This window comes from Henckelia pumila, unplaced genomic scaffold (genome assembly GCF_033568475.1).
Source record: "Henckelia pumila isolate YLH828 unplaced genomic scaffold, ASM3356847v2 CTG_652:::fragment_1, whole genome shotgun sequence".
NCBI lineage: Eukaryota > Viridiplantae > Streptophyta > Magnoliopsida > Lamiales > Gesneriaceae > Henckelia > Henckelia pumila.
The window spans coordinates 579,571-593,459 of record NW_027331874.1 but is presented as its reverse complement, the minus strand read 5'-3'; the positions used below and the strand labels follow the sequence as shown (position 1 = coordinate 593,459).

The 13,889-nt window shown below is 39.6% G+C and overlaps 1 protein-coding gene across 1 annotated transcript in view; it reads left to right on the top strand.

Annotated features, from left to right (window-relative positions):
* Positions 1-3,118: 3,118 nt before the first annotated feature.
* LOC140873560 (uncharacterized) overlaps positions 3,119-13,889 on the top strand; it is a 29,623-nt gene continuing 18,852 nt past the window's right edge. The window contains exons 1-6 of the mRNA XM_073276731.1: positions 3,119-3,468; positions 3,564-3,667; positions 4,276-4,395; positions 4,930-5,019; positions 5,105-5,220; positions 5,481-5,580. Coding sequence (XP_073132832.1) covers positions 3,240-3,468; positions 3,564-3,667; positions 4,276-4,395; positions 4,930-5,019; positions 5,105-5,220; positions 5,481-5,580 — 759 coding nt within the window. The 5' untranslated portion in view covers positions 3,119-3,239. The remainder of the gene's footprint in view (positions 3,469-3,563; positions 3,668-4,275; positions 4,396-4,929; positions 5,020-5,104; positions 5,221-5,480; positions 5,581-13,889) is intronic.

The window sequence follows — 13,889 nt, the reverse complement described above, 5'->3', positions numbered from 1 at the left end:
GAGTAATCCACGGAGAGCTTCACCCATGAGCTAAATTCGACAGAAGAATATTTTTCAAAGATAAAAAATAATTGATCTACAAATGTTCACGAATTTTAAATGCTTACACAAATCGTGACGAGCGAATTTGCGATTGTCATGGGCTTGTAGAACGACTTGTCATAATTGTCATAAAATCCTTTTATTCTGCTAGGCGAACTTACAAGCATCGATGCTCTAACTCGAGCCAACGAGTTGTTTACCTTGAAAGTCAAGTACTCCACAAATGGCCTCACACCGTCACAACCTCTCGACGTGGTTGCCTCAGAACCTGACATAACCGCATTAGGAGTCACCTGAATATCTAAAAACATAAAGTTGATCATTTATTATGTTATGCTATACATAAATATATACGTAAAAAAATGCATTAACTCACCTTCAAAGGATTCCTCTGGTATAGTTGGCAGCTCAACTCGGCTATTTTTGGGAAACAATTCCCTGATCATATTATCATCAACACCTAACAGTATACATCAAACAACTTAAAATTAAAATGACAATTTTAATACATAATTCTCTTATGTGCACTTAATTAAAAATTACTCACCAACGTCTGCCTCAAGTACAGATGATTTTCTCTTTTGCCTTCTGCTATAGACCATGCTATAATCTCTCTGAACATGTACCGCCGTCTGAGACCTGATCTCAGCCAAACCTGCTCTAATCTGTTCAGTCAAACTCGATCTCAACTCATCAAAACCAGCTTTCATTTGCCTTATACACGCTCTGGTGTCGATAAATTGTGCTCTCATCTCAAGACGCAATGAGTTAACGGTATCATCCAATTCACTCAAACGCCGCCCAAAACGATGCTCAAGGGATGATGTGCGGCGAGTAGGATTGGCTCCAACGTAGACTCTAGGCCCCGTACGAATGGGACGAAGAGTGCTAGAGCTAGATCTAATGGCATCAGCAGAAGGGGTGCTGGAGCTGGATCTAGTGGCTTCAATAGAAGGGTTGCTAGAGCTGGATCTAGTGACATCATGCTCGAGAGGGTGCTGGCTGCATATAACAGCCTTACCCTGACTCCACAACTCTAGTACCCGAGTGGTGACGACATCTGGTGCAGAATCAACAAAAACACCGGTGGTATAATACGATGACATGAGCTCCTCATAAGTAGGAGTCAAATATCCAACACAATCCTATATTTATTTAAAATCGTATCAGATAAATTAAAAAAATTATGTCCACAGCTACGATATCAAATTAATTAATATTACTTACGTTTATATCACAGGCACCAAATGCTGCACTAACATCAACATCAGACGGGGCACGATTTGCAGGCCACATGTTCGTCACCCACTGAAACATCCTGGGCAAAATCAAACCGTCTACCATATCTTTTCTCTTGGCAAACTTTTGTGCCACACTAGGATAATATTCATAAGCCAAGATCTGCGAAAATTATTTCAAACAATATTATTATTATAAATAAAAATAACAAAGTCACTTTTAACATTCAAAAAATGATATACCTGCAGAGGCAGCACAAAACCACATAGAAGAAAATTGCCATGAACTTCTTTACAACCATGTCCCTGGGAAGTATATTTCTTAAAAGGTCCTTCTTCAAAGATTTGACGGCATCATGATAGGCTATTCTACCCCAGGGATACTTATTAAACCTATCCAAATCATCTATAAACCTTAGACATGTACGGTCGACCTTCATGTTTTTTTTCCTACTCCCCCCACAGAATACAGCAGAATAAAAGTAAAGATTAGCCATCTTCAACTTCTCCACATCTATCCCCACAGTCTCATTTTGTCCTACGGCAGTAATCTTTGTCTCCAAATCACTAAGAAAAATTTGAGACTTACCAACAAAGTGTCTCGAGACAAAGATACTTTCTACATCTGGTAGATCTGTCGGCTCTATACTGCAGCTGAGACCTGTTATTAAACAATATTCTAACATAGAAAATCTAACTGGCCTTTTACGCACGACCATCCAAAAATCATCACTACCGTTATCAACTATCTGGCTACTCATTAGATACCACATAATTTGACTTGAAACATTAAAATCTCGGTGATACCTAACGAGGTTACCAAATGGTGACTGATAAAAAAACGTTGCTATTTCCTCGTTGTTCAGATAGTTATGAATCTTCTGGGCAGTCTCTTTATATCTCGACTCAATTGTCAATTTCACACGAAAAATTGCATTTCTGCCCAGTTTTGTTGGCAAATATACCTATGAAAAAATAAAAATAAAACAAATACATTAGAACAATAAAAAACAAATATTGAATCATGGATCAAACAAATCTATGTATCTAGCCAAGCTCAAGTGAAACCCAAGCGTGGGTCAACCCAAGGCTTGGGTTTACCCAAGGAAGGCTTGGGTTGACCCAAGCTTTGGGTCGACCCAAGCCCTGGGCAGAGCTTGGGTCAACCCAGGGCTTGGGTCGACCCAAGCTTTGGGTTGACCCAAGCCCTGGGTTTACCCAAAGCTTGGGTCGACCCAAGCCCTGGGCAAAGCTTGGGTCAACCCAGGGCTTGGGTCGACCCAAGCTTTGGGTTGACCCAAAGCTTGGGTCGACCCAAGCCCTGGGTTGACCCAAGCTTTGCCCAGGGCTTGGGTCGACCCAAGCTACCCAAACCTTGGGTTCCTTGGGTCGACCCAAGCCCTTGGATAAACCCAGAGTTTGGGTTGACCCAGGGCTTGGGTCAACCCAAGCTACCCAAACCTTGGGTTCCTTGGGTCGACCAGGGTGACTCAAGCCTTGGGTTAACCCAAGACACCTAAGACCCAGTAAATATAAATTTTTTAAATATTACCAGATCCTTGTTAGCCATTTGATTCATGGAATTTGATATGTGTTGGATGAGAATGGATTTAGAGAGAAAAAAAGTGACCTGCGAGAAGGGGGAGGGAGAATGGAGATGAGAGAAGGAAGATGGGTGGAAACTGGGAACGTTGGATAATGAAATATTTGGGAGAAACAAATAGATTTAAGTTTTTTAAAAAAGTTAAATAGAAGGATATATTAGTAATTTAAACAATGAATCCTTCTTTTTAAATACGATAGAATGCACTCCCTTTTATCTAAATTTCCCGAATTTGCAGGGTGCCTTTTCCCCAATTTTCCCCTTCTTCTACTTCGAGTCTTTTGCTGTTGCCTATATGAGTTTTGAATTGGATTATCAATATATATTTGTTGGGCTCGGAATCTATAAGTACTGGAATGGCGGCCAAAGCGACCGTATTCGCTCCCACCGACGCCGCTATCTATGCGAGTTTACCTGTGGGAAGGAGGATTAAGAGCGTTGTGCTTCTCCGAAAACCCTCAGTCGTCTCCCTTCAGGGTTCTGCAACGGTTTGCCGATGCACCGCCTCGGACGTGTTCTCGGTGAGCAAGTCTGGTTTCGACTATCTTGGTCAGAGCACCAGAGGCGACCTAAACCTCAATTTTGGTAACCCATTTCGTCTATGCATTTGTTTGGTTGATCTTTGTTATTAAAAGCTGTTTTCGTCATTGAGGATTCTTCGTTGTCCTGATTCTTTGCAGGCATTGACGAGGGAGAGTCGAGTCTGGAAGAAGGCCCCATCGAGGAGGTGGCCAAAGTGGAAGCTCAAGAAGCAGAGCACTTGATTAATCATTTGGGCATTCCCGTGCGTTCTTCCTTATCTATACTCCAGAGTCCAGTCGATTTCATCATTCGTTCTTGCTAGTCCATAAAATCCTCTTTTTCTTTTTTCTTTTTTCTTTTTTTTTTTTGAGTCTGAACGAAATCGTATTTTTAAATCTATTTCTTGGGTACATTTATTGATTTTTTACTCTGTTTTTGGCGTCCAAATAATAAATTTGGGACTTCTTGGCACGGAATGTGTATGTGAGCTTGCCATCACCAGGCCAGTAAGTAGCAGATAATTCTTTCGCTCAAAAACCAGTGCTTCGAGATAAGAGAGAGTGGATTTCCCCCATCTCTGCTCACTCCTTTAACGTTTTTGCTGATTGAACTTTTAGCTTTGCATTTTATGTTACATCTTCAGACGGATGTTTTTGCTTTACTCCTTACATATTTTTGCATCCGATGCTGTTTGTTTCGGTCTTCAAGTTTGGGGATATTTAGCAAAGAGATAGCTTGTTTCAAAACTCAAGCTTGTGGGTTGCCAAAGATCCATTTTCCCCCATTTGAGCTTCAACAATTAAAAACTGTTGTTTTACTTCTTTATGGTGCTGACTCTATTAACTTTAGTTTTATTTAATCTTTATGCAGGATCCATTTTCTGCCAGACATTCTCCCCGTGGCATATTTTGTAGTCGGACACTGAATCTGAGATCGATCAGTGTAATTGGATACGATATGGACTACACATTAATGCATTATAATGTGATGGTAATCAAAGATTCTGCTCTCTCTTTACCTAATGAATTCAGAAATTTAAATCTTTCGCCTAGTTTCCTCATTCACCAATCCCATGTAGAGTTATTTTGCCAAGCTTAACTATATGCTTACACAAGATAGATTAAACTTAGAAGCAAGATTGCCATGTTGGTTTTCTTGCCTGGAAATGATTTTCATAAGCCTAAATATATGTTGACGTAAGATAGATTAAACTTAGAAGCCTGATTATCATATATACCTTCTTACCTGGGAAAGATTTTTATATATCCATTTGTCAAGATGCTATTGTGTAAAAAATTGTCCTTGCACCAGAAGGTAGCTTAAGCTTAGTAACTCAAATTGTATCAATAAGCTACTTCACAAGTGTTTGAACTTTTGACGCACTTTATTAGTTTTCTTTCTAACATTCAGTGGATTGCATACAATGCATGTGCTACTTTCATGAAGAATTTGAAGTGGATTGCATACAATGCATGTGCTACTTTCATGAAGAATTTGAACCATGGATGATATGCATATTTGCAGGCATGGGAGGGGAGGGCTTATGACTATTGCATGGACAATTTGAGAAATATGGGGTTCCCTGTTGATGGACTTGCCTTTGATCCAGATCTGGTATGATATACGTCTATTGCATAGCATAGTGTTATATTTTTTGTCCATGTGATTCTACGAGTCTCGTGCTTCTTTAATCTCGTAGGTCATTAGGGGCCTAGTGATGGACAAAGAAAGAGGAAATTTAGTTAAAGCAGATCGATTTGGATATGTTAAGCGCGCTATGCATGGCACGAAAATGTTGTCAACCCAAACAGTGAGGTGTGTCTGAAGCCTTGCTTATCTGGCTTTTAAACATTGAAATTGAATGACAACACGTAGTTCCTAAAATCAGACACTCCAAGGAGATTTTGGCAAACAATATGGCACACTTTTGTTTATGTAACTTATACTTACTCTTTCATTGAGACATTCATTAGCAATTTCGGTATTTTAGATTTCCTGTACCCTCATTGGACGTGCACTATTGACAAAGTTTGAGATATATTTCACTAGAACCCATTGACTTTCTATGCATAAAGTGAGATGTATGGGAGAGAACTTGTGGATTTGCGGAAGCAGAGCCAGTGGGAGTTTCTCAACACATTATTCTCGGTTTCGGAGGCAGTGGCGTATATGCAGGTACATAATTTTTCATATTTAAGCACTATTGTTTGTCTTTGTAATTTCTGAGGAATTAAATACACTATGGTATTTATCAGCACCGTTTTTCATTTCTTTATTCTGTGAGAAGAGTGATTTTTTTGCCCTTTTATTTTCCCTCCCTGTAATATCATCTGCCCTGAATGCACAAAAAAGCGTTCAGAACTAATTCCTAAATAAGTCTAGTTTACATGTGTCATGGGCCTTATGCATATAGTGTACTATCATCTTTAATTTGGAAATAGGGTTTGTTATCTTTTTTGAATAATAATATCTGAAAAAAAGAATAACTTTTTTATTCTATTCCATGATATAATTCTTGGAGTACAGCCTCTTTAATACTTACAGAATACAAATCAAAATCCCATGATTTTAGGTATAAGGATCAATCTATATATATTTACTATCCTACCAAATATAAAAAAGATTCTATGAAAAATAAAAGATTTGATAAGACCAAATCTAAATATTTCTTCACTCCCCCTCAAGCTGAGCTATAGATGTTAATGAGGCCAAGCTTGTGAGTAAGAAATTCAAGAGTTTGTTCTGTCAGTCCTTTGGTGAGTAGATCTGCTGGTTGTTGAGAAGTAGGAACATATTCAATGTCAATGATGCCTTCCTCTAGTTTTTCTTTGATAAAGTGTCGATCTACTTCAACATGTTTAGTACGATCATGATGGACTGGATTGCGAGCTATCATGATAGTGGACTTGTTATCACAGTAGAGTTTCATAGGATTTTCAAATCCTATCTTTAATTCTCCCATTACTCTCTTAATCCAAATAAGTTCACATATTCCATGAGACATGGCCCTGTATTCTGCTTCTGCACTGCTCCTAGCCACAACAGACTGCTTCTTGCTACGCCATGTCACCAAGTTTCCCCACAGTACAGTACAATATCCAGATGTTGATTTTCGATCATCAATTGAACCAGCCCAATCTGCATCTGTAAATCCTTTTAGGCTCCTATCGTTAGTCTTAGCAAAGAACAGCCCCTTACCTGGTGCTTGCTTCAAGTATTTCAGAATGCGGTACACAACATTAAGATGTCCTTGACATGGAGAATGCATGTATTGGCTGACCAAACTGACTGCAAATGCGATATCTGGCCTTGTATGTGAAAGGTAGATGAGTCTTCCAACAAGGCGTTGATAATTCCCCTTATCAACCGGTCCTCCTTCAAGCATCTTTTCTTTGTTACCAAGTTCAATTGGAGTCTTGCTTGGTTTACATCCCAACATTCCTGTTTCTTTCAAGAGATCCAAGGTGTATTTTCTTTGAGAAACTGATATTCCCTTTTTACTCCTAGCAATCTCCATTCCTAAGAAATATTTCAATGCTCCGAGGTCCTTGACTTCAAATTCTTTTGCCAACATTGACTTGATTTTTTTTATTTCTTCGTTGTCATCTCCAGTGATGATAATATCATCGACATAGACTATGACAATGGTGATTTTCCCGATTCAGAGTGTCTCACAAACAACGTATGGTCCGACTGTCCCTGTTTGTAACCAAACCTCTTGATAGCCTTTGAGAACCTGTCAAACCATGCTCGAGGAGATTGTTTTAAGCCATAAAGAGATTTGTTGAGCTTACAAACAGTTTCACCTCCTATTTCAAATCCAGGAGGTTGACACATATAAACTTCTTCCTCCAACTTCCCATTCAAAAAGGCATTTTTAATATCAAATTGATGTAAAGGCCAATCAAGATTGACAGCCAATGAGAGAAGAATTCGAACCGTATTAAGTTTCGCAACAGGAGCAAACGTCTCATTGTAGTCAATCCCAAAAGTTTGCGTGAACCCTTTTGCCACTAAGCGAGCTTTATATCTTTCCACTGAACCATCCGCCCTGTATTTAACAGTGAAAACCCATTTACACCTCACTGTGCTTTTACCTTGAGGTAACTTCACTAAGTTCCACGTTTTATTTTTCTCAAGAGCATTTATCTCTTCAAGGACAGCAGATTTCCATTCTGGAATAATCATGGCCTCTTCAACAGTCCTGGGAATAAACACACTGGATAGATTTGATGTAAAAACACGAAATGAGGGTGATAGTTTTGAATACGAGACAAACTGAGAAATAGGATGTTGAGTGCATGATCGAACACCTTTCCTAAGGGCTATTGGAATGTCAGAATTAAGAATAGAATAAGGTGTACCTGATTCTTTGAGTGGCTCCACTATCGGTTCATCCGTTTGGCGATGAGGAGAGTTCACTAAGTCCTTTCCAATTTGTGGCTTTTTCCTTCGAGAGTAGACTTGAAGTTCTTGTTGTTCAGGCATATGTTCTTTCTCTGTTTCCAATCTGGAAGGGCTGTTACAGTTTGAATTGGGGATGGAAAGGCTGCTGTCCGGATAAGGAGTGACATGTAATGGTTCAGTAGGTACGGGCAATCTGAAACTGTTCCAGAAGCAAGATTCATTTGTTTTCTCCCCTTGAATCGAGGCTGATGAGAAGTAAGGAGTATCCTCAAAGAATGTGACGTCATAGGACACAAACTGTTTTTTGGTTCGAGGACAGAAACACTTGTAACCCTTTTGAGTTGGAGAATATCCAAGAAACACAGTCTTCACAGCCCTAGGATCAAGTTTACTTCGTTGGTGGTCATGAACATGGACAAAAGCTGTACACCCAAATATTTTCAAAGGAAGAGTATGGGGTGTGAAGAATGGATACTGCATTTGGAGAAGAGACACTGGTGTTTGGAATTTGAGAGGGCGACTTGGTAAGCGATTAATAAGATATGCAGAAGTTAATATGGCCTCCCCCCATAAATATTTTGGAACATTCATTGTAAACATAAGAGCCCTTGATACTTCTAACAAGTGTCTATTCTTTCGCTCCGAAACTCCATTTTGTTGGGGTGTGTCAACGCAGGAGCTTTGATGAATAATCCCATGTTTAGTTAAATATTCACCAAGAATAGAATTAAAATATTCCCTCCCATTGTCTGTGCGAACTGTTTGAATTCGGGTTTGAAATTGGGTTTGGATTATTTTATGAAAGATTTTAAATATTTTGCTGGTTTCTGATTTATCGTGAAGAAGATACACCCAAGTAACTCGTGTGTGATCATCTATGAACGTGAGAAACCATCTTTTACCATTTGAGGTGGGAGTTTTTGAGGGTCCCCATAAATCACTGTGTATTAAGGAGAAAGGGGTGGATGGTTTATGTGGGATTGGATGGAATGATGTGCGAGTGTGTTTAGCAAATTGACACATGTCACAACTGAAAGAAGGAAACTTTTTATTGCCAAACAATGAGGGAAATACTCTGTAAATAAGAGAAATTTGGGTGGCCAAACCTACGATGCCACAACATTATTTGTTGATCACTAAAAACAGATAAAGACGCATTACTGGACACAAGTTTAAGTCGACTTTTGTCAGAATCAGCCTTGAAGTGGTAAAGACCATCATGAACTCTAGCATTGCCAATCGTCTTCCCCGATAGTAGGTCCTGAAATTCACACGAAGAGGGCAGAAATTTAGCAACACAGTTATTATCCCGAGTTAATTTTGTGACAGAGATCAGATTGCATTTTAATCTAGGGACATAAAAGGCTGCAAGAAGGACAAGAGTTGATGACAGTTTTATGTTACTAATTCCAGCAACTGGTGTCACAGACCCATCGGCAAGAACAACATTGGTTGGAGAAGTACAAGGAATATAGGTAGAAAACATGTTTAAACAACCTGTCATGTGGTCAGAGGCCCCTGAATCGATGATCCAAGGATCCAAATAAGAAGATGTTTGAACTGAAAAAGTTGTACCAGATTGTGCTATCGAACACGATCCGACAGTAGAGCTGTACGGGGACTGAGATGTGACCGAGGACTGGTTCAGGAACTTGCAGATTTGTTCTAGCTGTTCTTGAGTCAGAGGCACTGAAGTAGGACCAGATTTCACAATCGCAGATTGTATTTGATGAGCCTTGCTTTCCTTCTTCTTCTTGGGCTGCCAATTCGGTGGTTTGCCATGAAGTTCCCAACATTTATCTTGTGTGTGGCCAGGATAATGACAGTGCTCACAAATTGGGCGCTCACGCCACTTTGAATCAGAATGAGATTTTGCAGAGGACATCTGCCTATGTGAAATAAGGGCAGAAACGTCAGGGGCATTGGAAAAAGCTGGAGTTCCATCAAGAAGCATTACTTTCCGGCGAACTTCCTCTCGTCTAACTTCTGAAAAGGCTTCTTCCGGTGATGGGAAAGACTCCCGGGCCGCCACACGACCACGCACCTCATCCAAATCGCGATTGAGACCTGCAAGAAAATCAAAAACCCTTTCTTTCTCAAGATGTGTCCGCTGTTTAACACTGCATGTAGCACAAACATGATCGTCTTCAAAGAACAGATCAAGTTCTTGCCAGAGTTCCTGCAAATCTGAAAAATATTGGGTGACGGATTTTGATCCTTGCTTCATCTCCTTCAGCTTGGACCGAATTTCAAACATCTGTGAAGCATTTCCCAGATCCGAATACATACTTCGGGCCGCATCCCACACATCTTTGGCTGTCTTGAACCAAAGATAACGCCGACTTATCTGGGGCTCCATTGAATTGATGAGCCATGCAAGAACTAAAGAATTCTCCACCAGCCATGATTTATACGACTGGTCACTGGACTTCGGGGTGGGCAGTTCGCCGGTTAAATACCCTAACTTGCCACGGGCACAAATTACAATTTTCACCGATTGTGCCCATTGGAGATAGTTGCGCCCATCGAGTTTGTGACTGGTAATGGACAGAGAGGAGTCGACGCTGGCAAAAAACGTGATGGAAGAGGAATTCTTGGCTGTCGAGGATGGGCTAGAGACACCGCCATCGTTCGATAAGCTAGAATCAGTGTTGGCCATTTGAAGTTTTATCAAAGGATAAACCCTTCGGCTCTGATACCATGAAAAAAAGAATAACTTTTTTATCCTATTCCATGTTATAATTCTTGGAGTACAGCCTCTTTAATAGTTACAGAATACAAATCAAAATCCCATGATTTTAGGTATAAGGATCAATCTATATATATTTACTATCCTACCAAATATAAAAAAGATTCTATGAAAAATAAAAGATTTGATAAGACCAAATCTAAATATTTCTTCAATATCATCCCATAGTCAGGGTGGATCTTCTTTTTACGTAGGATTTGATTTTCTTTATTTTAGGAACATAAGCTATCTCTCATTTTAATAAAAAAGACCCGGAATTATCCAAATCTATAGGGTTCTTAGGGATTTGATTTTCGATTTATCTTGTAAGCTCTATTATTTATAGGACATAATTATTATGAATAAGATTATCAGAAAAGAATTATTCACAATCTTGTGTCGAGGGATCTGAGTTTCTCTCCTAAGGAGCCTCAAACCAAGAGATTGAGAGGTTCTCTCCCAAGTCCTAACAAGCCTCAAATTCACGATAACAGCCCCTGACGAAATCCATAATGTGGGACCATAACAAATTGGTACTAGAGACGGTCAGTTATGGGGATATCAATGTTTTCCAACAAAAATTTGAAGCCTTTATAAAAAGTTTCAGGTGTACAAGACAGCTGCCGAGGAGCGGCAACAAGCTCTTCTAGATAAGTTGGAAGAAATACACAAATATTTATCAACCTTACAATCGATGGAACGAGATCAAGGCAAAGATAACAGCAATGAACAGGCCACCAACCAGCATTCCACAGGACAACAAGGCTGCGAGGATGGCATATCCTATGCACCTCAAAATTCAATGCTAGATTTTCCCGGGTACAATAGCCAAGCAGCCCCATTGGGATGACTTAGGCAATGCGAAAATTTTTTTGCAACACCAACGTACATCGGAAAAGGACAAGAAAATGTTTGCTTTGTCCATCTTGACGGCGATGGTGAACCATGGTTCCTCAATTGGGAGTGAGATCGGCCCATGTCTTAGCTGAAGGAATTTAAGAACCAACACAATCGAAGCCTAATCCTTTTAAAGATTCCAACAGCTTGAAGAGAACCAAGTGACACCTTGCAAAGATGTTGAAACTTTGAGGGAGCAGTACGTTCTCTCATGTTTGAGTACAACAATGATCTCCAAGGGGGGGAGTAATGTTATGAGCCTTATACATACCTAATGAATTATTTTGCTATCATCTTTAATTTAGAAATAGACTTTGTCATCTTATCTTTTTTGAATAATAATATCATTCCATAGTTAGTGTAGAAAATATAGAAAGAAAGTATTTGAAGAGAAAAATATTATTCTCCTTAATTCAAGAACGAAGAGTACAACCTAATTTATAAGTTTGAATTAATGCTAAATTATGGAAAATAATCTACTCCTAATGTAACTTGATAATATACCCATAATACAAAATTGAGAATCCTATAAATTAAGAAATAGAATATTCAGTACTCCCCCTCAGGCTGGGTAGTATATGTTTGTCATATCCAATATCTTGTCGGGTACGAGAAAGGTATATAGTTTGCCCACCAAGCGTTGGTACCTGCCTTTATCAGTAGGTGCATGATCTTCGTTTGTTCCCATCTTGACATTCGGATCCATTGGGCTAACAGCTTGTTTGCACCCTAACATCCCCATTTTTTTCAACAAATCTAAAACATACTTTCTTTGATAAACTGAAATCCAAGTGAAGATCTGGCCACTTCCATACCTAAAAAATACTTAAGAGGTCCAAGGCCCTTTATTTCAAAATCTTTTGAAAGGACTCCTTTGTTCCAATTCATTTCCCTCTTATGATTTCCATTAAGTACAATGTCATCCACATAGACAATGAGAACTGTAACTTTTCCATCAAAATTTTTAACAAACAGGGTATGATCGGACTGACACTGTAAATATCCATCATTAGTCAGCACATTTGTAAACCAATGAAACCATGCTCTAGGCGATTGTTTCAGCCCGTACAAAGATTTTTTCAGCCTGCACACTTTATTATTCATTGCTTTTGGCATAAAGCATGGAGGTATTTCCATGTAGACTTCCTCAAGATTACCATTCAGGAAATCATTCTTGCATCCAATTGGAATAAGGGCCAATCGAGGTTTTCCGCAATTGAGAGAAGTACTTTGATGGTGTACGTCTGGCAACTGGTGCAAACGTCTCCTGATAATCAATTCCATATGATTGAGTGTACCCTTTGCAACTAGACGTGCTTTGTACCGATCAATGCTTCCGGCTTATGTTTGACGGTAAAGATCCATTTGTACCCCACTGTTCGCTTCCCTGTTGGAAGTTCAATAATCTGCCGGGTTTTGTTCTTTTCGAGAGCTTTGATTTCTTCAAAGACTGCTGCGTTCCATTTTGGATCTTTGAAGGCTTCCTCGATAGATGAAAGAGTTTGAACTTTATCTATACCAGATACAAAATCACGATATGTGTCACGTCCCGAAACTGGGCCTAGTTGACATCGGTGTTATTTAACGTTTTCGCATTAAATAACAAGCTTCGCAGTACTGAATATCCGAAAACCAGTCTGTTCTCATGAACTGAAATTACATGGTTTTTTTATTTAGTTGGGGGGGGGGGGGGTGGTTGGAAATTTTTGTTACAATTGAGTTTCGAACCCGAGACCTCGTTCCACAATCGAGACCTTGGTGCTAGATGAACTACACGTCATCCAAAATTACATGGTTTTTCATAAACTCGGAATTAAATTGTCTTTACATTCTTTAACTGAAAACAACAGAACATAATACACAACGGTTTATTACAACTAAATGGAAGCATAACTAAACAAAACTAAGCATTAACAGGTTGTTGGTCTTCTTCACCAACACCAAAACTAGTTTTGCTCGTCATCTTCCATCTCTTCCTCGTTCTTATCCGAGATGGGTGGTTCGGGTGGGTGAGTGATATGAGTGTCACTCAGTATATGAGAGAAATTTTCAGCATTCGTTTAAAATCATTTTAACAGGATTGCATTCATATACAGAATACGGCCGCAAACAGCATCGAGAGATTGATTCAGGCCCAACAGAAACAGGAATACGTGCTTTGTTTCCTAGATAGAGCGGAACAGAGCTTCGTCAACAGGACATGTCCAGGTATGAGACTCGAATAAATCCAGTTGCTGCCACAGGCGAGTGAGAGCATTAAAATAGGTGGTGACAGTGTCATCGCTTTGGCGCAGACCACAGAGCAGGCCCTCGATGCGAAATAACTCGGACGTATTCTCTTTAGACGAATACGTATCACGAACAGCGTCCCAGATGTCCTTGGCCGTAACGTAGAGTGAAAAATTCTCATCGATCTCTGAGGTCATAGAGTTAATGAGCCAAGACATGATCA